This window comes from Dermacentor variabilis, chromosome 5 (assembly GCF_050947875.1).
Source record: "Dermacentor variabilis isolate Ectoservices chromosome 5, ASM5094787v1, whole genome shotgun sequence".
Classification (NCBI taxonomy): Eukaryota; Metazoa; Arthropoda; class Arachnida; order Ixodida; family Ixodidae; genus Dermacentor; species Dermacentor variabilis.
Genome location: NC_134572.1, coordinates 16,840,486 through 16,867,932, shown reverse-complemented (window position 1 = coordinate 16,867,932; position 27,447 = coordinate 16,840,486). Strand labels below are relative to the sequence as shown.

Here is a 27,447-nt window from a genome sequence, read left to right as displayed (position 1 = left end):
TGCAGTCCACGTAAGGGGAAAGGTGTCTCGCTTTGTGAAATGTGAGGTAGTGGTGTTGAGAGTTTGCAAAAGGCCGTGAAGACGCATGACAATGAGCGTTCGGGGAGGCCGCGTGCGTCACTGCCTGACGACTGCGATGGGACGAATTTAGTCCTGCGATGGGACGAATTTAGTCCTGCGATGGGACGAATTTAGTCCTGCGATGGGACGAATGTCTGAACCGTTGTAGGGACTATGTGGAAAATAGTGTAATGTACGTCGAATAGTGCGTATATTTGTAGTTACCATTACGTACCTTATTTTGGCTAATAAAATATAGTATCAATGACTTTCTGATTCACCCTCGTATTTGTAATAAATACCATGAAAGAATAAAAAGAAGGCGGTTGTGGCCTAACTATTAGAGCGTCGGGTTGCTGCGCTGCGGGCTGACGTTCAGATCATGCTGGCGGCCACGCTTGCTTCTTTAAGTGAACAAAATCTACTCGGCGAGAACTCGACCAACCGACCTAGGCGAGATCATGGAATGGCCGCGGCCTAGGAAGCGTCACTGTAAAATTTATTACTTTAAATGTTTCCAACGGTGGCAATGTGAATTTTCAAAAAAGATATTTTGTCTTGGAGTTACTCGACCAATGCCTTATGTTGAGTTCCAGTGCGCCGAGGTATTTCTAATGGTACGTTTGACTAGGCGTTTTCGAGTGCTCTGGCAGCACACAAAAGGGAGTACTCTGAACGTATTCACCAGGTTTATTCAGATCGCTTAAAGGTTCTCTCGCCTTCAAGGAAGGTGCGCGACTGATGTCTCGAAGCTATGGAGATGGCTTCCCCGATTGGTCTGAAGCAGCTGAATGTTTGGCTCGGGCGAGCCTTCTTTCCTTGGGATGCAATTTCTAAAAGGCTCCACATAATTGCAAAGTTAGTTGGAGCATGGTAAGAACCAGGTGAATCTACCATCCGTGTTCTAAGGGAGCCCTCGTGAGTTCCCATCATATGTCACAGCACCACAGAGGCAAATACAACAGCAGTTTCTTAGCAGACAAATTATCCACTGAAATTTGAGGTTGTGCTTGCACATAAATATTAAGCAAGCGGTGACATGACAAGGAAAAATTTCCCTCTGCCCTGTCTTCATTGCAATATCTCTGTTGGTGCACATAAAATGCTTACGCATATACCTTTTATCCCAGCAGTGTGCATTGTATGCCGAGGTTTCACCAGTGCTAAACGGACAATTCAGAGGTGAGATGTGTAGAAGACGGCATTGTTGGGCAGTGTTTTCAAGGATTTTAGTTATTCCTCACTGTCTCATCATAAAACTCCCAAGTTTCCTCGCTTTGTTCTGACTTCACATCGTCATCCTCGGTGCCCAGGTTTTTCCAGAGGGCTGCAGCCAGACGCAGTTGTTTCAGGAGGTGGTGCGGGATCCAGTTGATGCCTTCGTGCGAGGAGCCAATGTGTTGCTCTTTGCATATGGTCCTACTGCTGGGGGCAAGACCTACACCATGCAGGGTCCACCGACTGACCCAGGAGTCGTGCCACGCACCCTTGAAAGAATATTCAAGCTGCTTGGGTCTCGGGTCAGGGACTGTTCACGTTCCATCTCTTGCGCTCTGCCTTGTGCTAGACCACTTATGCACGTTGCAGACAAAAGTAGCTGATAATTTCATAATGTACTCGATTACTGCCCAGTCACTGCCCCACAAAAGTAATTCAGGAATTACTGGAAAGCAATAAATTACTGGCCCGGCTGGCACTGCCCTCGGTTTAACGTGCAGGTTACTATTATCAAGCTTGTAATACTGGTGACAGCTACTCATAGTTACAACTCTTGTTGTATTGATCGGCGACTTGTTGGATGTTGGAGCTTCACCTGTTCACGGCACGCATCACATCATGACATTTGGCAAAGCAAAAATAACTTTGCTTACCCTCTGCTGCCGCTCTGCGTTGAGCTTGTACCTCGCACTGGCCGTACGCACTTTGTAGACAGTCATGCTAACCTAACCCCTGAGCTCGTTGCGCATCTACATTTCAATTGTTGCGTGGTTTATGTACAGTCAAACCTTGATGTAAAGAATACTGATAGAATGAGTTGTATATAATATGAAGCAAATCTTAAATGCTTCTCGCTAATATCGGAAATGGTACCGAATATTTGCTTATGATATACGAATATGTGTCGAACGAGGCTTTGCGGCTTGCACGACATAAACTTGCACTAGGCTGTACACTTCTGGCTCCCTCACTGGCGGGGAAAATAATGTATCCATAGCCATGATGTTCAGACAGAATTTGAAGGAAATGAGTTTTCTTCCAGGGTCTCTTCCAAGACCGTTCCACTGCACAGTACCGCAACAATGTTACAGTGTTGTTCAAAGTTAGTTCTCGACATTTCCACCTCTGTTCAATTCTTGAAGCTGTTAATGTGATTGTCCATAAGCGGCCTGTTAAATACCTTGGTGTACGTAACACCTCGCCCACCATGTAGAGCTAGAGAAGAGCAGCTGCTCCTTTCTAACTTGTGTTTAACTACTTAAGGTCGATATGTATAAATACCAGAAAAAAAATGCTTTTCTCTCTAAATCTGCAAGTCTCATTGAAAATTGCCGTATTCAAGAAAAGGGAAAAATATTTTGAGGAAATTTTGCAGAATTAAAGCGAGAAACATTAGGCAGATATACTTGTCTACCAGTCATTGAATACACTTGGGTATATCAAACGTTGGCTGCAAAGAACCTTAGGTCGTCCGTCAATTCTGAGGTCACCTCTATTGTCTCGCCGACCTGTTGATGATTTGGTGCGAACTCTCAATAGTCAATCTGTCGGTGACCTTCTAAATGTATTCCCCTTTCTGCTTCTCACCACTCAGGTGTGCAAGGGGGCACCAGCGCGCCCCGACTGCTTTGACGACGTCTTCCCGCTCAGCGCAGAAGAGGAGGCCTCTGCGCTTTTGCGGAAAGGCAAATTATTGGACGATAAGGCAGCCCGCAGCGCTGTCGACTTCAGCGCCTTCCGTATGCCCTCGAATAGCAGCGATGAGTCCCTAATTGACAGCTGTGACAGCAACTATGACAAAGCACAGGTATGCTTAGCTATTGACGAAGTCTCACCTTTGAAGGAACACTAGAGAATGATTCGGTTTAGACTGACAGTGTTCTTTTACAACTATTCTTTGCTTTCTCAGTAAGAGGTTAACAGGTGAAAACGCAAAATTCCATTAAATCAAACTCGCTTGGCAACTACAGCACCGGTGTGTTGTGCGACTTCATGGATTTCATTTTTCTTTCGTGCTCAGCCCGTTATGGATTCACGAAATTTCCTGAGAATTTCCAAATTCAGTTTTTGGCTAATAGATCGAACTATAGTCCACTTAACTCAAGTATAACTACGCTTGAAATGACTTCAAGGCAGCCTCACGATAGACTTTTATTTTCGCATTTTTTTTTCTGGGTAACCAAGCCTTTTCTTGCAACGTAAGAGTGGTGGTATTAGTATATTGAAAGCGACTTGTGGACGGAACAGACGGCTATTGCACTGAAACACCATAGACTACGAAATACAACTCAAACTACCTTCCTCTTGAGCGTTCCACACCGTGTAAAATACAGTAATCCAGTAACTACTTGCACATCTACAGAGCAAACAGGATAGTGTCGCAGTCAGGGAAAGCTTGATGGGACAGAAAAGAGAGCTAGTGCGGCTAAATTAAGCTGGTGCACAGGATGTCGTGCTTTTTGACAGCCTTTTCTCAGGGCTCAGAAAGGTTAAGTTGTATTCCTTTCAAAGCTTGGCAAGGAATAAACGTTCACCCTATGGTACTTTTGCTGCATTAAAGTGGCCCAATAAATGCAATTATAATAATATTCCACACGGTACTTTAATGCGTGCAAGTGTGTCAGCGTTAAATTCAAAATGGGCAACATCGGTATACAGCTGATGAGTTCAAATACACTCGTTTACGAACTATATTGTGGGTGGTGCATTTGTTACGCAAGTGAGTCGATTATTATTCAAGAAACTGAAGCACTTCATTTGTTGTAAACGTCACGATCTCGTCGTGTTGCAACTGCCATAGCTTCCTGCTCTTTCATGAGATCTGGACACGATGTGCCCTTCACACTTGCCACCAGTTAACTGTGCCAAACTTTCATAATTTGATCACTTTTTAGCTATCTACTTACCTATGGCATGAGCACGTTTAGGGTGCTGTGCAAAACTGCCTTTTCCAAACCTGATAGCAAGTTTCTTTTGCTAATACTCGCTTTTGAAAAAATACGTACTTGTTACAGGGAATCATGAAGAAAGGCTGCACAAGAACAGCGTGGTAATTGTGTAGGGAAGCGATATGAGTGTCTTCAAGCAGCACTGAGAACCTTTTTGATTCATCTTCGGATATCTTTTTCAGCACATGAAATGACATGGTCGACCAATAAGCACACACAGCGCTGCTAGCCAGTCTCGGTTATTTTAACCTTATGGATGTTCATCAATGGTAAAATGAACAGAACTTTGGCACAGCATGTTGGTTGAACAGACAACGAGCTTTAAGAGTAAAACGTGCGAAGAAGTTATGAACGAAAATTGGTTGCACTGATGCTCGGGAGTCTAACTATAGGCTGGTCATAATTAAACAAAGCCCCTCCAAATAACACTGTATTATATCGGCTGTCGTACTTAACGCAAGCATAATGGATCCAATTTTGTCCTTCCGTCCTTTTTATCACATCTTGAACAGGTATCGCTGTGGCTCTCCTTTTATGAAATTTACAACGAGGGCATTTACGACCTGCTCCTCCCATCAGCTGAGGCAGCCACAAAGAAGAAAGGCGGCCAGCGGCGCACCATTCTAAAGTTGGGGGAAGACCGGGCTAAACGCGCATTTGTGCGCGGTCTCATCGAAGTGCCTGTGCACTCGGCTGATGAAGCGTATCGGCTGTTCTGCCTGGCGCGCAACAACCAGACGTTTGCCGAGACTGAACTCAACCGCAGCTCGAGCCGCAGCCACTGCGTCTTCACGGTGCGGCTGGTGAGCTCTAGGTTGGACATCCAAAACTGGCACGTCAACACAATGATGCTCTGCGACCTGGCGGGTTCGGAGAGGCCATCCAAAGCTGGCACTGATGGGTCACGGCTTCGCGAATCTGGCCGCATTAACAACTCTTTGGTGGTGCTCAGCCGCTGCTTGGAGGGCCTACGTAGCAACCAGGATGCGTCCAAAAAGGCTCCGGTGCCCTTCCGAGAGAGCAAGCTCACCCAGGTACGATTGCGTTTTTTTTTTTCCGGGCCGACATTGTACCTCGGGTACACAATTTTACAGCCGCGGCCTAGCGTTACAGCGCCTGCCTGCGCTGGGGAAGTCGTGGATTAGATTCCTTCCGCCACGGGGCACCCACCGGCTGGTTTTAAATGGGCATACGCGCACCCCAGCCTCGCGCTTGGCTTTCTTCAAGGGTGACTCGTTGGGAAAGGAGCCTGTGCCCTTAAAATCCCGTGGAAACTCTTGTGAACACACAGAAAAAAATGGTTTGTGCCGCTCTCATGGCGGCGATTTCCCATGTGGCGTCCCAGTGCACCATTAAGTGGGGGCGCCCTCGCATTGGGCACAAACTTTTTTTCCAAGTGTTGAGAAACTGTACTTTTTACTCTAAACCACTTATGACATGCTTTTGCTCTGGCATTTTCTGAACATAAAAAATACCGGCAGTAAAGTATCAAACTATAGTCTTTCAAGGCTTGTTTTTTGTGCCTAATCTAAAGCCTATGCACAGTGCAGACCTGCAGTAGGCACATTGAAGTTCAAGTTAACATAACTTCCACATAGTTCATATCTTGCAAGTCTTGAAAAGCACAGGAATGTCAACAGCCTAATGTCTGCAGCGTGCATGATGTGTAAAGTGAGAAACATGAAAGAAATCAATGTTCAGCCACACACAAAAAATAGCGATTGTGTCCTTCAAAAATCTATGCAGTCTACTGCAGGCTCCGCTAAATTGCTTTGAGGCTAACGTATTCACATAAATATAACATGCCTATTTCAAACCGAACGATTATTTGCCTTCCCCTCGGCCTTCTGCATGTCCACACGGTCAGTATCCTTTATGCTACTGATTCAGTAAAATCTACTCAAACGGACCCTCCAGGCACCGGAGGAATGTGTTCTATTAGCAGGAGTTCCTTTTGCTTAGAAAAAGCTGCAGATGTGCAGCACTACGACATGCCTCTTAACGCTGCTAAATATGTGAAGCTTAAAATGAGTATGGCAGCTAGTTTGCCCGTGGTTCGTGTGGTGTCAACAGACATTGGATTAACTAAGCTTAGCTAGTTTTGGTATCGAGGACGCACTGCGGCGAAGTATGAAAACAGACGTGGATCTTACTGCTCCGGTTGGTGCGCGATAACAAGCGATCCGGCAGGGGGAGTCCAAATCAATGAACGACACGCTGTACGGCGCCCGTAATGTCGGTTCATCTTATTTTGATGGCCTCCTTGGCGAGTGGCGTTGGCGGGAAGCTGTTGTCTTGACATGCTGTGCGTTAAATATCAATCAGATTTTTACTTTCTTGAGTCTTTGCCACCGCTTTGTAAGGATGGCTTTCTGCGTAGAAGACAGGCTCCAAAAAGATCTTTCAGATCCTACCTTTCTCTGTAAAAGTGCTTTAGAGCGTACTTCTCAGGTTCCGTTTTGAAGGCCGCGAAAATTTCGGTACTGGTAAAGGACACATTTTTTTTTGCACTGCCCAAATAGAAAACAAAGCTATTTAGACTGTCCTGTTTAAGCGGCAATTCCGTTTAGGCAATTTTCGTTCGAGTTTACTGTCGAGTACAGAGTCTTGATTCACAATGTAGTGTCATTGATCGCCGCACCTCTGCTTTGCGTAATGAAGAAATCAGCTGGGACAGAGCTCGTCCAACAATGTGGCTATTAATATCTAGAGCACTTGATATTAAATAAGCCAGCACTTGACGAAGCACATAACACTTGATGTTAAATTGTTTCTTTGATTTTCAAGATTGCCTTGCATTGTAATATGTATACGCCGCTGGGTATCTGCCAATGTGACGCAAAATGTATACATCACGTATAGAAGGGTATATCTAGGATCAAACATCTCCTTTGTCTTCGTAACAACGCTGAATCAGTCTTGCATTCTACATATGCCTGATTTGGTCCTTGCACTTCGATGTAGTTTGTCAACGGTGTAGTCTTCAAATACTTGCCTCCCAACGTTCCTGAAATTGAGGTAATGTTTGGCAACTGAGCGAAACATAATGCGACGTAAAATATGCACAAGTACGACACATTCGAGGTGTAACTGAATAACTGTTCCACAATACTGCACCAATAATATGCTTGCGATCCCGCCATAACCACGCAATACTGCTGAATGCAAATTGATATTCTTACTGCATGTCAGCCTCAAATTGCCTTTGAAAATACCGTTGAAATTGTTCTGGTAATGAAAGGACACCAGCTTCGAGCAAATTTATTCGTGCAGGTATCTGAAAGCAAAATCCCCATCAAGTGCGCTGAAATAGACGTTAATCTCAAGACAGTGTCTTGCTAGCCAGTTTTTACTGCTCATAGTTTGCGGCTATTTGTATGCTGCGTTTAAAAGTACATCATCCTTAATGAACAAATAAAATGAGTAGGCATCCCTCAAAATGATCGTGCTCACAACTATTAACCTCCGCACCCACCAGTCCCCACTTGCCTGCCTTCCTTTCTTTCTTTTTTAGAGTTCTCCGCTGAATTACGACGATTTCAATGTTCACAGGCTGGCAGGCATGTAACCATACACTCCGTGAGCTTAAATCAGTGACTCGCTGTGCATACACAATTGATAACATTGCGTATAGTTTGACAATAAACCTAATTAAATACAAATGAGATGCATATTGCCTGCTTCCCGATAGCTTTGCTTCACGCTGATTCCCGCATGTGCATTAGGTCTGCGTAATTTTTTTCATCTCTGGATTTTTGTAGGCGATGCAGGCCTACTTCACTACGGGTGCGCAAGTCTCTCTGGTTGTAAACATCTGTCCAGCCATGTCGATGCTCGAGGAGTCGCTTAATGCTCTGAAGTTCTCGGCTGTTGCCATTGAAGTGGTGCCACAGCAGCTCGAATCGCGCCATGTTCGCTGCAAAAAGGCTGTTCGTCGGCTCACTGAGCGGTGGCACCGTGCAAGTGGAGATGAAGGGCTTCGTGATGGTTCCCTTGCTGATGAAGGGGCAGCACCAGCAGCCTTGGATGCAGATGATGCTGCAGAGCTCTTCGAGACCATCGAGGCACTCGCGCGGGATCTGGAGGATACCCGGGGCCAGCTCAAGTGCGTGGTGATTTTATTCATCCTTCGGTGGTCTGTGCTTCAGCCAGTGTTGCCACTCACTCATACGAAGCAGTCCTTGTATTTAGTCTCCAGAGCTCTAGCCTTGCATCCGATGTCTTTCTAGGAGGCAGCACCTGTTCTAAGCCTACTCCTATTTCTCCAGATGCAATGGCACTTAAACTTGTCGGTGTTTGATAACGTAGGGAATTCGTATTCCTGATGAAATACTTGCCAACTTTCCAAATTTTTAAACACGTTTACGAATTTGCAGTCACTCTACTTTTGCTTCAGTATTGATGAAAAAAGTTTGTTAGCACAAACCTTTCGCTTTTTCGGTCTCCGAACCTCCTCTTGGAAGTCACGATGGCGAAAGAATGCATGAAGAGCACTCTTTCTAAGCAACTTTCTACGAGCAAGTTCTTGAAGCACACAAAATTAGCCAAGCCTTCGATCTAAAGGAATATTGCCGGTAATCTAACAACCATCTGCTGCTTGTCAGTCTTAACTCTTCCAAGTTAGCTGCTGCGCACTTATTTCTATGTAAATCGGCGTCAATGAAGTGCATATGTATGTCTCAAAAGGCGTTGCGGCAAACTTCAAAAAATTGTACTCTGCCACTCCTTGGTATCGTTTCCACGGGATTAAACCAATTAAGTTTAGTTGTTGCCATGTATGCGGACGTTCAGAAACGCCACTTCCCACGAACTATTTAAGAGTTACACGCTTACTTTCTCAATGGGGGACATCATGAGGGTAACAGTCACTAGAAGCTATGTGAAGCCCACTGTAGTGATTTGCTCACACATCTGAGTAAGACAGACTGTTTCACGTACGTGGACGTTCTTCCGTGCAAGTATGGTGGTTGCTTCTTCGTGGTACGCGGAAGCAACCACCACATGCCATGCCCGTTCGCACCCTCTGTCAGTAGACTTCATCGCTGCCACCGGCGAGTTTGTTCATCACTATCTGCAGTAAGTCATGCATTTTGCTAATTGCATGAACTGGTCATTCATACTCCGTTATGTAGGATCACTGCACGATTTCGAGCTACGAGGTGTTTGCAAAGATCTTTGTCATCGTCGTTTTCTATCGGTGCCCTAGTGGAATCAAATCGGCACTCTTGATGACACTACGCTTGGCTCTTGCTACTCAGTCATTCATCTAGGCAGGGCGTGCAGCACAAGCAGATAATTGCAGCATGCATAACAGAAATGCAAGATCATCCTTGACATTCTCTGCACCGGCATTTGGATGAGATCTTTACTTGCGTGAAGCTTCTATGCATGTGAAACTAAAACCCTTAACTTCGCATACCATTTCACAGTGAGGCTCAAGTATAGCTTAGGATCAGCATATTACAAGTTCATGCGGTGGTATTTTAACCGAGGGTGTGTGAATAGTGAAATTGTGGAGTCTTGTGTAAATATTTGGACTTCCTAAAAAGTAGAACTGCATGTATTGCGTTGACTGCGCTAGCAACATAGCAACCACTAATGCCATTACCAATTTCAAATAAGCTTGTAAATCGGGAATAAAGGTGATTGTTTCTGCTGCATCATGCAAATCGCAGTCATTAAAGGAACAGCACGTGACCAGGTGCATGTATCAGGTGCATCAGAATGTAGTGCTCGTCGAAAGTGCTAAGTGCAATATTACAGCAACGCACATTCATTGAAATCTTATAACATTTGGCTAGATGGGCCAAATAATCTCTTTTGTTGTACTCGTACCGCTGGCACGAGTTGTTGGGAACTCGGCGCTGACGCCCGTTGCTGCACCTGGGTCGCAAGCCCCAAGGGTAGCGTTGGCCTGGCGGCCTGGGGTACAACTGGAAGCATCCGAAGGTCCCGGCAAAGCATGAGTCGACTGGTAACAACAAAACAACTTGTTTATTTTAACATCGCAAAGAGTTGGCGGTCAGGTTGACCGAAGTAGAGAGACGGGAGTGCACTTTACTCAACAGAAATCGGAGCCCTCCTTTTTGCGTCCGGGGGCAGCTGTTTTTATACTCTCGCAGTTGAGGGCAAGAAGGAACCCCTCAATAGACGAGCACGTGACTGTACAATGGGATAAGGTGACGCATACTGTCGTGTCGCCGGAGAAGGTGACTCACACTGTCGTATCGCCGCCGGTCGGGCACAATGGGGAGGAGAAGGTGACTCCTACTGTCGTATCGCCGCCGGTCGGGCACAATGGGGAGGAGAAGGTGACTCCTACTGTCGTATCGCCGCCGGTCGGGCACAAGGAGGAGAAGGTGACCCCTACTGTCGTATCGCCGCCGGTCGGGCACAAGGAGAAGGTGACCCCTACTGTCGTGTCGCCGCCGATCGGGCACAATGGCACATACACTCACACACGCACATGAAGACACGTGGCATCGGAACATGCCTGGACGCGCTTGGCGGGGAGGCGTAGCGGCGACGCCGAACGGGCCAAAATGTCTGCCGCTTTGTTGCAGTCGCGCCGGCTAAACCGCGCGTCGTAGGCGAAACGTAACAGACCGCCCCGCCGGGGGAAGGAGATCCCGATGGACAGGGGACTGCATCCGCTGTCCGGAGGGATATCGCTCGATGATGCTCATAACCGAAGTCGGGCGTCCCTCGACGTTTCTTGAGCGCAGCGCACAGAGAAGGCCCCGTTCTCTCGTTCAGGTTCGCACGGGACACTGCAAAGTGACTTCGGGAGAGTTCACATTCTTGTTCTCGTTCCCGGCAAGCGTTAGAACTACGCTGAAACTCAACCGCTCAGTCAGCAAGCACGGCACAACCCTCACTAAGCCCTGCCAGGCTCTTTCCCCTTTTATACCACTGCCTAGTTCCTTACAGTAGTCTAGCATCACTCAGAACGCGTCCACAAATTGGAAAATTGCACTAGAAAGCATATCATCACTTTGGAACACTAAACAAAAGCAATATGTTAAAAAATCCTGCCTCAGGAAAAAAAACATCAGTAACAAACAATTTTGAGGCTGATTCCTACGTTAGGGGCTTCGACTTAAGCCATCGGCGTTACCGTTGAGACTCCCCTTTTTGTAAAGCACCTCAAAGGAATATTGTTGCAAAGCGAGGCTCCAGCGCAGGAGGCGGCCATTTTTGGGAGAGATGGTCTGCAGCCATTGGAGAGGGCAGTGATCCGTCTCAATGATAAACCTCGAGCCGGCTAGATAGCATGACAATTTCTGAACGGCCCACACGAGACATGCACACTCTTTCTCGGTGGCGCTGTACGCCTGCTCACGACTGGTCGGCTTACGACTAGCATACAGGACGGGGTGTTCTACTTCTCCATTTTCCCGTTGGCACAGTACAACGCCCATGCCTCGCTCACTAGCATCGCACTGAACAACGAACCCTTTTGTATAGTCTGGCGATCGTAGCACAGGCTGGCTTGTTAGGGCACTCTTTAGGGCGCTAAAAGCTCTTTCCTTTGTCTCGTCCCAGACGACTGTTTGAGGCTCTGTCTTTCTTAGAGCATCCGTCAGGGGAGCCGCGATATCAGAGTACCTGGGGATGTACCTCTGATAGCAGCCGGCGACACCTAAGAACGACCGAATGTCGGTCTTCGTGCGCGGTTGCGGGAAGTCTCGCACAGCGGCCACCTTTATTTCAGAGGGGCGGCGACGACCCTGACCAATCACGTGACCGAGGTAGACAACCTCGGCCTGTGCTAACTGGCACTTAGGAGCCTTGACTGTCAAGCCCGCTTCGCGCAGGCGGGTTAGCACTGCCCGCAAGTGTGCCATATGCTCAGACCAGGATGCGGAGAATATCGCTACGTCGTCTAGATACGGTAAAGCGAATTCTTGCTGTCCCCGCAACACTTTATCCATGAGGCTTGAAAAGCAGTATGGCGCGTTCTTCAAACCAAAACTCAACACTTTAGGACGGAATGTTCCCATTGGGGAAATGAACGCCGCATACCTACTAGCCTCTTCTGTAAGTGGAACCTGCCAATAACCCCTGACAAGATCTAGGGTGGAAATAAACTGAGCGCTACTAACTTTCTCAAGGCGCTCCTCGATGTTAGGGATCGGATAAATTTGATCCTTAGTGATGGAATTAAGCCTGCGGTAGTCGACGCAAGGACGAGGTTCCTTGCCCGGTACCTCAACTAAAATCAAAGGGGAGGTATAATCACTCTCACCTGCCTCAATAACACCGAGCTGTAGCATTTTCTTTACCTCAGCCTCCATAATATCGCTCTGGCGGGGTGACACCCGATACGCCTTGGATCGTACTGGCTCTGGGGAGGTAAGTTCTATATCATGAGTAAGTACAGAAGTCCTACCAGGCCTCTCAGAGAACAGACCTTGAAACTCTTGTAAGAGCTGGTGTAGTTCGGTTTTCTGCTCACGCGACAGCGATGCTCCACTGACTAAGTCACTAATGACTTGACCGGTGTCTTCCCTGTTCGTCACTGAGCCTAGTCCCGGAAGCTCGACCGGAAGCTCTTCAGGAACGTTTACCATCATGCACACCACTGCTTCCCTTTGTCTATAAGGTTTGAGCAGATTACAGTGGGCAACTTGCCGTGCTTTCCGCTTTCCTGGCAGACTCACCACGTAGTTAACGTCCGACAGTTTCTGAACAATTCGTGCTGGGCCCTCCCACTGCACGTCTAGTTTGTTGTTTAGCGATGTGCGCAATATCATGACCTCATCGCCCACCTCAAAACGACGGGCCCTGGCTGTCCGATCATAATAAACCTTGGCCCTCTGCTGGGCCTTTGCCATTGCTTCACCTGACAACTCCTGTGCCCTTCTTAAGCGTTCGAGGAGCTTAAGCACGTACTCTACCACGACTGGGTCGTCGCCCCTGCCTTCCCACGATTCTCGAAGCATGCGAAGCGGAGACCGAAGCGAGCGACCGTACACCAGCTCAGCTGGCGAAAACCCCGTAGCTGCATGCGGCGCGGTCCTTAATGCAAACATCACCCCAGGCAGACACAGCTCCCAGTCAGTTCGATGTTCAAAACACAATGCTCTCAACACGCGCTTCATGACGGAGTGGAGCTTCTCAACGGAATTCGACTGCGGGTGGTACACTGAGCTGTGTAGCAGCTTTACCCCACACCTTTCGAGAAAAGTTGTCGTCAAAGCGCTAGTAAACACTGTGCCCTGATCTGATTGGATTTCCGCAGGAAAACCAACTCGCGCAAATATGGACAGCAGTGCATTGACTATCTCAACTGAGCTGAGTTCTTTAAGCGGCACTGCTTCAGGGAACTTTGTCGCTGGGCAGATCACAGTCAAAATGTGTCTGTACCCCGTGGCTGTTACCGGCAGAGGTCCCACTGTATCAATAACGAGCCGTCTAAAAGGCTCCGTAATGATAGGTACCAATTTCAACGGCGCCCTTGATTTGTCCCCTGGTTTGCCCACCCGCTGACAAGTGTCACATGTCCTCACGAAATGGTCTGCGTCCCGAAAACACCCTGGCCAATAGTACTCTTGCAAGAGACGGTCCTTAGTTTTCTTAACTCCAAGGTGTCCGGACCACGAACCCCCATGCGTCAAGCGCAACAGATCCTGACGATAGCATTGAGGCACGATCAGCTGATCGAACTCCACTCCTCTGCGGTCTAGATACTTCCGGTACAGGACTCCACCTCTTTCCACAAAACGCGCATCTTTCCTGGCGATACCTTCCTTGGAATTGCAGCGCACGTTTTCTAGGCTGCCATCCTTCTTTTGCTCGGCTATCAAAGCCGACCGGCTGACTTTTAGCAACCTATTAAGTCCGTCTGACGTAGGCGCGATGAGCAAATCTGCAGATAGCTCTTCTAACTTTCCCTTATCGGGCATTTCCTCTCCAGTATCTGGCGCCTTCAACGCTACAGGCTCAATTTTATTCAGTTCGTCAGCTTGCTGCACCTCTGACCCCTTTTCATTGTTCGATAACGTCGGCCCCGCAACTACCGCCTTTGCAGCGAGCTCCCGAACCTTCGACCTGGTTAAGGCCTGAACGCTAGCCTCACCAAACAAAAGCCCCTTCTCGCGCAGGAGGTGATCGGACCTGTTCGAAAATAGGTACGGGTACTGGGGGGGCAGCATAGATTACACTGCCGCCTCCGTCTCAAGCGCTCCGAAAGGTCCTTCAATAAGCACTTTTGCTACCGGCAGACACACGCTATGAGCTTCCACGGCTTGCTTGATCCATGCGCACTCGCCCGTGAACATATGGGGTTCTACGTAAGACTGGTGAACTACATCCATTGTAGCTGCGGAATCGCGAAGCACACGGCACTCTTTCCCGTTCACGAGGAGGTCTCGCATGTAAGGCTCGAGAAGCTTCATGTTCTCGTCAGTGCTGCATAATGAAAAAAACACAACTTTTAGTGTTGTTTCCGGACACTGCGCCGAAAAGTGACCCGGCTTCTGGCACGTATAACACACGCGCGCTTGCCTCATCTCGAACCGCTTTCTGCGTTCGGCTTCGGCTGCCGCCGTCTCTTTACGTTTGGTCGGACTGCTTTCACTCGCATCCTCACTACGCGTGTTCCCCTTTGCTCTCATGGGTGTGAACTTCGGCCTCTCAAACTTCGAGCCAAATTCACCCTTTTGACCGTCCTTAGCTCCGCGAGCCCGATGCGTCACAAACTCCTCGGCTAGCTCAGCGGCTTTAGCCACCGTACAAACGTCTGGCCTATCCAAGACCCAGTACCGCACGTTCTCCGGTAACCGACTATAAAACTGTTCTAGCCCGAAACACTGCAGAACTTTCTCGTGGTCACCAAACGCTTTCTCTTCTTTGAGCCACTCCTGCATGTTTGACATAAGCCTGTACGCAAACTCTGTGTATGACTCACTTCTGCCTTTCTCATTTTCCCGAAACTTCCGACGGAACGCCTCCGCTGACAGCCTGTACTTTTTTAGCAGACTCGATTTCACTTTGTCGAAATCCTCTGCCTCCTCTCTATCCAAGCGAGCGACTACGTCGGCCGCCTCGCCGGGTAACAAAGTGAGCAAGCGCTGTGGCCACGTTTCCCGAGAGAACCCCTGCTTCTCGCACGTTCGCTCAAAGTTAACCAGGAACAAACCAATGTCCTCTCCAAGCTTAAACGGCCGCATCAGGTCAGTCATTTTGAACAATACGCGTTCTCCTGCACCGTGTGCCTGACTTCCATTACGAGCGCGTTCCATCTCTACCTCAAGACGCTTCATTTCCAAAGCGTGTTGACGGTCGCGCTCTTGTTGCTCTCGCTCTTTCTGTTCTTTACGTTCACGCTCTTCTTTTTCTTTCTGTTCTTTAAGTTCGCGCTCTTTTTCTTTTTGCTCTTTAAGTTCGCGCTCCTGTCTTTTTGCAGTCTCCCTCTCCTCAATGGTCTCAAGGCATTCCGACAGCTCGTCATCCTCAGCTTCTAACTCCAGAATAGCCTTTAGCAGTTCAGGTTTTCTGAGTTTGTCTGAGACATCCAGACCCAACTCTCTTGCAAGCTCCAGCAATTTCGGTTTGCGCAACGACTTCAAATCCATGGCTGCTCTGAATGCTGCTTTCTCTACTGCTTACTATTGTCTTGCCGCAAACTAACCCGGCAGCAACGACAACCACAATTACCAGCTCTGTTTCTGACACTAACAAATGCCTGGCAAAGCTCAGAAGAAGAAAGTCCCGCACTCACCAAACCTCGCAGCCAAGAGTTCAGCGCAGTCGTTCCGCTGCAGGCAACCAGTCATCACACAGGGCTCGTTGCACTGCTCCCGGATCGTCGATGAGCTGCTCAGCATACAGTCAACTGCATCTCTTCGCTGCTGGCCTCCGTTGTCGCTATCTCACCGCTGGCAGACAGTTGTTGTGGTCGCACCGATGGTACGACCTGTTGGGAACTCGGCGCTGACGCCCGTTGTTGCACCTGGGTCGCAAGCCCCAAGGGTAGCGTTGGCCTGGCGGCCTGGGGTACAACTGGAAGCATCCGAAGCTCCCGGCAAAGCATGAGTCGACTGGTAACAACAAAACAACTTGTTTATTTTAACATCGCAAAGAGTTGGCGGTCAGGTTGACCGAAGTAGAGACGGGAGTGCACTTTACTCAACAGAAATCGGAGCCCTCCTTTTTGCGTCCGGGGGCAGCTGTTTTTATACTCTCGCAGTTGAGGGCAAGAAGGAACCCCTCAATAGACGAGCACGTGACTGTACAATGGGATAACGTGACGCATACTGTCGTGTCGCCGGAGAAGGTGACTCACACTGTCGTATCGCCGCCGGTCGGGCACAATGGGGAGGAGAAGGTGACTCCTACTGTCGTATCGCCGCCGGTCGGGCACAAGGAGGAGAAGGTGACCCCTGCTGTCGTATCGCCGCCGGTCGGGCACAAGGAGAAGGTGACCTCTACTGTCGTGTCGCCGCCGGTCGGGCACAATGGCACATACACTCACACACGCACATGAAGACACGTGGCATCGGAACATGCCTGGACGCGCTTGGCGGGGAGGCGTAGCGGCGACGCCGAACGGGCCAAAATGTCTGCCGCTTTGTTGCAGTCGCGCCGGCTAAACCGCGCGTCGTAGGCGAAACGTAACACTTTGTCATAATCAAGACAACAAAGTTATAGGTAGCTTAAGGGGAGGCACGTGAATTTATTAACTGGCAATTCACGTGCAGAGATGGTGCAGAAATCTCCACGATTTGCTAAACAGTTCGCTTGCGCAAACGTGGTTCTCCTGCAAATCACTGGGCAGTGTCTCCACTTGCATTTGAGTATTAGACAACTGCAAATGTGTAAATTTCTAATTGAATATGAAACCGACAGCGAATGACTATAGAATTCGTATCCGAAATGTTGAGTATTCCCACACCCCCAATTTTAACTCTATCTAGCCAAATACAGCCCCTTAAATCTGAAGTCTTCTCACTTAGCCCCTTACCGCATATCTTTTATTTCCTTGTGAAACAAGACAAGCTTTTATTTATTTAGGCCGATATGGCCCAAACTTTAATTTTCGAGAGAAGCGCTTAGTTGTGACTTCATACAGAAGTGTCATGTATCGTACTTAATACGGCATACATTTTAGACTATATTTTGTCACCATGCCGAAAGGTTTTGGAATTGCAGAAAACCTGCAAGAATATATCCGCCATTTTCAAGAAAAGAACATTGGCAACCCAAATATCTGGGCCGGCACCTGTAGAACGCTTCATGCTACCCCTTGCTTTTTGCGTAGCCCTTAGGAGACCAGCGCAAGCCAGAGAAGTCTCTTTTCCTCTGACTTCTTGGGCTGCTGTTTTCATTATCTCTTGTAACAAAGCAGGCTTATTTTTTTATCGTAACATTGCCAGCACTTTCATTTCCATGCACATTTATGACAATAAAAGTACCAAGAAATGTTTTAATTGTAAAACACATTCTACCGCAGAATTCGTTCTCTTGCGATGTCGCAAATGAGTGTTCCCCTTCATAACATAAGTTACAAGTACATGCTGTGTCCTGTATGTTACAACAATTAATGTCTACCTTACAAAACAACCGGAACACCTTTATTCACAACACTACAGTAGGCTGACAAAAGGCTAACTCGCTGGTATTTTTCGCGTGTTGATTTAATATAAAGATCGTAAAAATCGTTTACTAGGGAACGTGTTCAATGTTGTGCAATGAGCTCGAGCTGTACATTATTAAGGAATAAAAATTACCTGAAATTATTTTCCCTGTACATTTTATTTCTATACATGGTACATATTACCGACAATTGCAATATTCTTTCTTTTGGGTTTTAAGTTTGCAGCAGCTCCGTGTATTATGCGAGACACCATGCAGCAAGTGGTTAATGTCTCATTTTGATATAATGAAGTTTGCTCACACGAGATGTCGCTTACTGATCTGCCAGTGTACAAACGCTTTGCAGGTGGGCGCAGAAGATGGCTGCCGCAAACGAAGCCCAAGTCAATGACTACAAGGGCCTGGTGAAACAGTTGGAGCAGGAGCTGTGCAAGCAGCGCGATAGTGCTGACCGAGAGATGGCAATTCGCGTCCGCAATGCCTGCGAGATCACACGGCTTGAGCTCTACCGCCAGGTAATCATACCTTGTATTCTGCACAGCTCTTTGCATTGTTCAAATGTCCAAGGTAGCTCTAGCGCGCTGACGAATCTGCTGTCATTCAAATGTTGGCACTTCGACTCCCCCAACATTGCAGTGCATACATTGCACGGCTCGTCCTTGTGCGCGCTGTGTTCTTGTCGCTCTTGCGTTGAAGCGATACACCACCCGGAGGTTACCTCGCCCGCTGCTACTGCCGCGCATGCTCACGCCCGCGTTTTCAGAGAGTCTTCGCGATAATCCAATGTGATGCGTTAATCTTTGCTTGTGTGCGCTGACACCGTGCTTGTTAATTCAAATAGTAAGTGAACGTTTCGAAGTTTTTTACCACCGATAAAACTATCCTTACTTCGCATAGTTGTTTACTAATTTGCTGTCACAATCGCTGCTTCGCCTTTCGGGCAAAACTGCGACTTTTTCTGAACTAATTAAGATATGTAACTTCATGTATTTAGGGTCCTAGACTGATGCAGCATGTCCTCTTTCGGGCGTACAAATGTTTTATAAAACAAAATTAAGGAGTCTGGAGCATTAAAACTGTTTCGGCTGAAGCAACCAAGAGCACGGTTAGCATTGCTTACTATTAATGTGGGTTGCCCAGGTGAGGTTTAACGTGATATGAATTCCCAAGTACATTTACAAATTTACCTGTTGTAAAGAAAGGTTCTTCGAATAGTATACTTGAGAGGAGTTAGGTGTCCTAGCTTCATGCATATTTTTACACTTGCTGACATTTAGTTCAGCGAAGTATCCAGAACCGATTTTTGGAGCACTCCGGAGGCAAAAGATCACATCGGGGAATTGTAGCCGTTAGCAGTTACGTATTCTGAGCGGATAATACATTTGGTTCATTTTTAAAAGATTAGCATCATTATTCATTAACTTAGTTTGTCGATGAGAATGTTGTAACGCTTATCGAATGCTTGTGAGAAATATAAAGAAATGCAGTCAGTGCATTAATAACGATCAAGAATTATATGCAACTGATCAGGGAAACATACGAGTTCAGTTTTGCATGGGTATAATTTCCTAAAGCCATCATGTGCAGGGAAAAAATGTTACCTTCAAGCAAGTCAACGAGGCTTTTGAATAGAATGTACTCCGCCAGTTTGCAACACGTGTCGATAAGTGAAAGTTTGTTATCAGGTTTGTGGAGGGGAGTCGCCCTCCCATCCTACCTATGTTAAGGCAAAGGGCTTAGCTGTGCTGAGTGACTGTTGCAAATTTTGTTGTATAATCGAAATGTACGCGGAAACTTGTTTAAGAACTTCAGCAACACCACATGTATCGGCTATCATTAGGAACATGACTGGATAATCATAATTACATAACTCTGGAAGTGGCCTATTAATGACTCCCAAAAATGTTTGTTAATGGCTTCGTTAAGGTGAGTTGCAGAACCATGTTTAGGAATAGGCACGACTGGGAACATTAGTTCATTTGCTATATCAGAAAATGTCCCAATTTTTCTGTCCAAGTCCCAAACAGACGTGTTTTAGTCAACATGACAAGCGGTAAACACCAACTAGGTCAAACTGAAGTTGTTTTGAGACATACAGGCATGTCACAACTAGTTTGAACAGAACGATCATCAGCTTGTCAATAATGTGTCAAGAAACGTACGCAACTCGCAATTGATGGCCTCGAAGTTTGCTTTCCTATGTTCCAGTATGGTTTCCTTTTTCCTATCTTGAGCATGGTTCGCACTAATGGTAAAATGAATAGCAGAGTGATGACTTAAAGGTGGAAGGACGGTAGCGTTAGCAGTTGGCTTCGGCTCAGTATAAAGTGAGGTCGAGAGTGTTTGAGATACTAGCAGTATCTCTAGTAGGTTGCGGTTATGTTAGACTTCCCTTTGAGAGTATTTTTTGGCATTTCAAGCACATTTATACCAGTGTCACACGGACAACTCGGATCTCCTTCAATCTTCCTTCCCTTAAAGGACCGCAAGGCAGTTTCACCTCAAGCGAGTTAGCTCCGTGTCGCACGGCCTATAAGCGAGCTTTTGAAAACTGCCGCTGGGGCCCATTAGGCGCTGCTCACCTCGTACGCAGTCATGAAACACTTTATATATTGCTGAGTTTCCGCTTCGGTTCACGTCATTCGTGGAATAGGCGGCCGGCTGCGCTCCTCTTGGGAAAGAGGTGAATCACTCATTCCGCATGCGCGAGACATGCGATCGCGTTGACCAAAACAAAATATGGCGCAGTCATGGCAAACGCAGCAGCCATTCCGAGAACGCCCGGTTCGAGAGTGGAACGTAGCTACTCAACTCAAATATCTTTGTCAGTGCTCAAATACTATATTATATGCAATAAGAACAGTTATAATTGCTGGTAAAAGTGAAATTAATGAAAATTAGGGTGATATCTTGACTCGAAATTCAAGCACGCTGGGAACAAGAGTACTCCCTTCAGTCTGCAAGGCAGATCTTCCATCTCCTTTCGCTAGGAACTTCCTTTGCTAAAGGACTGCCGTGTGACACGGCGCACATCTCCCTCGAGATAAAGACTTCCTTGGTTTAATAGATTTCAAAGAACTTTAGCCGCGTCCGTGTGACAGGGGTATTAGTTTATATCTCTTCCAGGCATTCTGTGCAAGTTGTGCAAGCTAAGATGGGCAAAAAGACCGATGAAAATATCTAAACTGTCTCGCATACATTTTGAACCACATCTGATGAAACTTGTACGTACTGCAAGTTTAGTGTTTCAGTAAAACGAGCTGGCAGACAGACATCTGGCTGTTCGGAGGCATGCGTTTCATGAGTTTTTTTTTTTTTCAAGCAAAGTATGCCTTTCAAATTGACAGGTGCTTTTCATGTATTATAAGTATGAAATAGTTGACGTTCTCATATCTGACGTTCCTTTATTGAGTTCTTTCATGGAGTCCATATTCTGTGCACCTGACAACTCGGTGATGAATAACAAATTATTCCACTTTGAAGTTGTACGCTTCCCATCACTATGAAGGTTCAATAACTGTGATCACTAAAATTTTCGATGGACAGTATTACTTGGTGCCTGACAAGAATAGTTTGGTTCAGCTCGTAAGTAGCGGCTGTACAGGATACTACAATGTTACTTTGCCATCTACTGTTCCTGTTGTCCTTCCTTAGGCCGAGCGAGACTCTACCATGGACCTGCGGAGGCGCCTCGAGGCAGCGGAGCGCGAAGTCGCTGAACTCAAGGAAGAGCTGCGCAAACAGGCGGTTGCACAAAACGTGACTGAACACATGGTCAGTGTGCGCTTCGCATCGACTTCTGCATATGTTAAGGCTCCTCTGCCCTGCACTCTTTGCTGGTTGCTCAGCAGTATGGGCTCAGCGTTCGTTCAGTAGGTCAATATTTATAGCAGTACAGTTACTGCTTAGTGTCTGAAATTATTGAAATTTCTAAAGTTCTAAACAAGTTATATGTAGTAAAATAGCTCTAGAGGTTCTCAGTAATTCGAACCTGTGCTATACACAAACTATAGGTGCCTCTCATAACTTTCGTCTGTGTCCGTGCAGCTGCAGATAGCTACAATTTTGGCAAATGACATTGTCTGTGTTTGGGTGACAGAATATGAACTATGGAATACAAGGCAATGCTTAACAGTGACTATTGCTGACAGTAGGAGGTCCTGGGCACGGGATGGGGGCGGGATACACAGTACAGTAGTGAAGCTACCCAAATTTTGGCTGGAGTGCCATACCTATTCTGCATGTTTTCACTAACAGGAGTGAAGTAGTAGCATTAGACAAGGTTTCGGCATTCCTAATAAGGATGGCATTGAAACACTGTCTTCGGCTTCGCGGCTTATCGGCGCGTTGCAGTTTAGAGCTTCTACAGGGGACTTGCATCGCAGGTATTTGCATGGATGTGTAATGTAGCCACTGTTTGCGGTGATAGATGAAAAATCGGCATGCAGTTGACACGTTATCTTCAGCTGATAACGGGCTGACTCATTCTGGCAGATGAGTGGCTGTGTTCTGCTTCCAAGCACCACACGGTTGCGGGTTCAATTTGCAGCTACAGCAGCTGCATCTACGCAGAGGCGGATGCAAAACTGCGTTCTCTGCTTCCGAGGTTTTAATGTACGGTCAACACTCCTTAATATTTCAGATATGTTGGCTGCGAGTGTTCTATAAGCCACAATTCACTTATATGGTGTCCCCGCTAACGTTAGCCAAGTTGTTCAACGAAAAAGTTATTAAGAAAACACAGTGCAAGATAAGATTGTAACACCTACGGTATGCGGTTGTGAGCACACTGACAACTGAGCACCATAGGTCTTATCGTTGTATCTTCCACAGTGCATTTTAAACATTCCTTTTTTTTTTTCCTTGAACTACTTGTCAAACGTTCGCTCCCATACACGGTATTTAGATATACTTAACAAGGTACACAGGTTATTAGGCAACAAATGCAAGGCGCGCATTTGAAGGTAACCATTTGGCAGGATGACATCATGGGAATTCATAAAGCACTTCATCGCACTTGACATCAATGACAGCTGTCGAACTTCCAGTTTCGCGTACAGCAATTCAATTGATAACGGGAAACGCCCCAGAAATAGTCTATCTTGTGCGTTGGTAAGGTCGCCCTCAGGAGTTTGCTCTCTGCACTAACCCGTGGACCACACGAACGATATTGTCGTGGACACGCAAGAAATTTAAAATCAGACACTTGAGGAAAAGCATCATATCGTATTTCAATGGTTGCGAAGTCACTGTGGCGTCTTTGGAAACTAGCATTGAGCCCCTCAATCTTCACACAACAGTCGCTATACCGATGTCAAGAGTAGACGCAGCGAGAAAGTTCCGTGAACTTGCTCGCGAGCTTCCGTAACATTAAAGAACAGCGCATTTGTTCCCTGGCTTTTAATCCGAAGCTCCGCCTTCCACACGGCTTACCACGACGGGAGGTAACTCATTTGTAACTCTTGTTTGGAGGTAACTCTCAATTAGCTCTCTCGCTTTTACTAATGCGTACTCATATCCCATGGAAATCGCCACGAGTCCAGAATGGGAAGTCTGAGTGCAAAGAGATGATAGCGCACCTTGTATGGGATTGTCGTCACTTCAGTACACAAAGGAAAGTCCTCAGCACCCCGCTAGATACGATTGACAACCGTCCCCTTACAGAAGCCTGAATTCTTGAACCTTGGTCCCAGCCGACGTCAGCCCAAGCTGCTTCAAAAGCGCTAGTGAACTTTTTAAAAGAATCTGCACCGATCGAAACACAAAACAAAAACTCATTTCTCACACTATAATCTTCTCGTTTTCTCATATTTTCTGCCGCTACTCCACCCCCCTGTAGAGTAGCCAACCGCACATTTAGTCTGCTTACACTCTCTGCCTTTCACGTCTTGTTTTCACTTTTCTGTTTTCACATTCTATGGTAGTGTTAAATATAGAAAACACCTTCTTTTAGAACTTCGCTATTTCTATCGGTGTCTTCAATGGACACATCAATCCCAGCACATTTGTTCCAAGACCCAAAAGAATGCTCACAAGGTCTGGCTGTGTCAAAAAAAAAGTAGGAACGCTGAAGTCGCTTGGATGGAGTGCAGTGTAAACCTCTACGTTCTGATCGGCCGAAAGAAAACTATTTGGTGTAATCTTTTTCCTTGAGGTGTTCGAACAGTGAAATGTTCTCATCAAATACGAATATTTCATAAGAGCTAACTTCCATTATTTGAGGAAATAATGTATATGCATAATTTCTAAACATAACGAAATATACATTTTTATAGAGTCCATTGGCAACGAAAGTCTAAATAGCGTTATTCGATATATCTAATACCATTAAGAACCGGATGTCAGGTGAACTCAGACGCTTGTAAATAACAAAGTAAAAAACGTAATTAATGCACTATGAGAATGACAGCAATTCGAATATTACAGCGCGTCGCCACGTGCAGATAGTACAGTTCCTTATTAAAAAGCTATCTACAATACTGCTATTTAATACTAGTTAAGGATAATAAACATATTGAGACTGGCCAAATAATAAATTTGCCTAAAGTGTGACAACAAATTAGCTGGCTTCCTAAGGTGGGGCGTGGTTATCAACGACTGCAAGCATTATTGTGCAGAAGTGATCCACTCAAGTCTTCCACTCCGGAACATGTTCGTCTGCGCATCACTGTTTTCTGCTGCGGTGGCTCTGCTAGGATGACTCCGTTTGCGTTGGCCTTTCTCCCGGTTGACTGAAACTGTTGTTGTTCATCAGTCCTCAACAATTTCGGAATGCGAATTATCAAATTATGTATATTCCTATTTAATATTTCGAATATTTTCCCGCCCCCATGGTTCCTTCATTTTCCTGTCGCACATATATTTTCCTGTTCACGTACGTGCTCCTCGCTCATCTTCAACCTGCTAGCCGGTTGTCGCAGTCTCGTGACTTATCAGGCCTGAGCCCCTAAGGCGGAATGAGATGCTCAAGCACGACAAATCTGTATTCCGACAGAATACATCCAACAAAAATATTGTCAACCTTCAACTTGGCAAACGTTTTGTGCATTCAGCTTCCGAGGCTGAACACTTCAGAAACTCGCTCAGTCAAGTGCAGAAATATTGTCACATTATCGTTACGGTGAGGAACACTGTAATGAAAACCGAGTAACAAAAGTACTTCTTTGTAGGGCGAGCCTGTGCCCAGAAAAAGCACGTGACACTCAAAGCACCATGATAGCGGCGAGCACAGTCGGGGATGGGCGAAATCTGATGTTCAGGTCAGACGCGTTGGTCGGCTATTTATACATCTGTAATTGAACGTTCTAGTGTAATCGCTAGTGCGCGAACACGTTCTAGAATGTACAACACTCCTCCTGCCACGCACACAATATTGCAAAAGGCTCGGTGACAACAGACAAGATATTCTCGACTACAAGAATCAAATGTTCTGATACATGCAGGCGCATCTTGCACCGAGTGATAACGTTTAACATTTGTTAGCCGGTAAAAAGCGGTCACCGGGAAAAGATAAACAAATACGTGTAAGGGACTATATTCCTTGCTGTAACACCAACTGTTTTACAGGCTGCCACAAGATGGTAGTCGTTTATATTCAATAACAAAGGATATACCCTGAGAACTTCGGCGTTTAGTTCAGTAGAATGTGTTTATATCCCCGTTTCAGCAGTTTTTGTATAGGCCCACTAATTTCGCTCGGTGGTATCAAGTGGTGTGAAGCTAAGAATGAAATTAACTACAAAAAATATAACATCGCCGAACACAACAGTATAATGTTGCATCAAGTGTAGACTAGGTATTATCTCGGTGCTTCGTTCACCAACTCGTCCTTTGTTGCGTGCAGAAAAGTTCCGCAAGTAATTTTTCATTCGTCTTTATCATTACATGCAATAAACTGTATGTTAATTTTGTTTTCTGGCATTTGACGTCAACATTGAGATCCGGATACTTAAAAATATTAGTGTTATGGATACTTCGTTTTTATTCTGTTTTTGAATAGCAAGTTTGCCTTCTCTGTGCAGTGTGGGTGCTGGCACGTGCAAGACACTTCGTCAGGAGCTAATTCCAGCTGAAGTCGACGTTGCATAAATGTTCTTTCAGCAATGGATTGCCACTATTTAATGCTTGCCCTGGCTGCGGACAGCTTAAAACGATTTTAACAAGATTTTAACTATTTTAAATACCTAGACATGTTTTTAATACGTTTATCAATGACTCCTGTCGGTGCACTGGCTCCACACCAGACGATCACTATCGGATATAGACCTGGGGCCGTGTACCACTCAAGTCTGCTCTTACTTTCTGTGATCATTGTGAATAGAGCCTTCATTTATTTGGCGTTTCTTTGTCATGTATCTGGATAGCTTTGCTTAAATATAGAACATGCGTAAAAGGAATGTTAGACGACGACCGTGTTCACATGGCCTCATGCGCCGGTCAAGTAGGCTTGTTTATACAATATAGAAGCTAACATACAAAGTATACATTGATGATCAACATCTACGTGCATTTTTCAACAATTCTAATTTCATAGCCACACGTGTTTCTTGATGCTTTCTACATTAAGTTACTGCAATTGAAGAAATCGGTGATAGTGGTGTTTGCTAATTGCACGTATGCATACTGACGGCATCGGGGAACTCCATGCTCGTACGCGGTGCGAAATCGTAAGCAATTTTCACTCGCTACTGCTGCATCTGGATACACCAGCCCATGCTGTTGTAGCATTTGATACAAATGATACATCATGGGAATACATATTACAGCAGTACTGGTGCATATTGCGACAGAATGAGGGTGGTGATAAGTCGGTTACCTCGCCGGAGTTTCAGTTAGTTCAAGAACATTCCTTGCATACTACCAAAAACTTAGCTCTGATGCTGCGCATGATGTTAAGAGCCAATGAGACCGTGTGCCTTGTTCCTCATGAGCCTGATTAAACCACGTGTACCTTTTTAGCACCCTTCTATTTACAGTTCAACGTGCATTGTTGTAGTCGTATTTTATCTTATGTACTGTCATTCACCGTGTTATCACTGTTGATTTGTTGCTCAGCGAATGACACGTCTACTGTATCAGAGAATTTTTACTCGTCTATTTTATAGCGAGTCTTGTCTAATCATATTACTAGTGCGACGCGGAAACTGTTCTACATTTTCGAGTACACGAACACCGTGTGATTACTCTGCCATGTATCAAGATACGTGTGTAAATAGTTGAGACTTCACTCGCAAAATTAGTGTCGGTCATTGTGCTCGCTGCTGCGAGTTTTGCCTGTCTTCCTGGGCACAATTTCACCAATAAAGTCATTCTTCACTTTCTCGCAGTGTTTTGTTTCTTCACTGTCACTCGAATGGGGTGACTCAAAGGGCTTTTGAAGGTGGAAGAGGAATGTCTGCCAAATAATATTCGAAGGGACCCAATTGGCTTGTGTTCGTGCGCGAGTGAAATGCAAGCCTATCATAGATCTGGTAGTCCCGCGCACCTACACTCTGTTGAAGGTAACTGTGCCATAGAGTAAAATTTGTTCTGGTTCAGGTGTTGAATTTGGCATCTCCGCCATCCCTGTGTGCTCTCTAGAGAAACGTTATATAGTGGCAGATTCCTGTGTTAATTCAAGGTC

General features: G+C 46.2%; 1 protein-coding gene across 2 annotated transcripts in view; it reads left to right on the top strand.

The window, feature by feature from the left end:
- Nucleotides 1-27,145, top strand: part of LOC142582309 (kinesin-like protein KIF20B) — a 44,682-nt gene extending 17,537 nt beyond the window's left edge. The window contains exons 4-10 of one of the 2 annotated variants that reach the window (XM_075691869.1): nt 1,374-1,580; nt 2,873-3,085; nt 4,739-5,260; nt 7,988-8,331; nt 18,172-18,340; nt 21,480-21,599; nt 25,847-27,145. In XM_075691869.1, coding sequence (XP_075547984.1) covers nt 1,374-1,580; nt 2,873-3,085; nt 4,739-5,260; nt 7,988-8,331; nt 18,172-18,340; nt 21,480-21,599; nt 25,847-25,897 — 1,626 coding nt within the window. In that variant the 3' untranslated portion in view covers nt 25,898-27,145. The remainder of the gene's footprint in view (nt 1-1,373; nt 1,581-2,872; nt 3,086-4,738; nt 5,261-7,987; nt 8,332-18,171; nt 18,341-21,479; nt 21,600-25,846) is intronic. The other variant, XM_075691870.1, reaches the window with a different exon arrangement.
- The last annotated feature ends 302 nt before the right edge of the window (nt 27,146-27,447 follow it).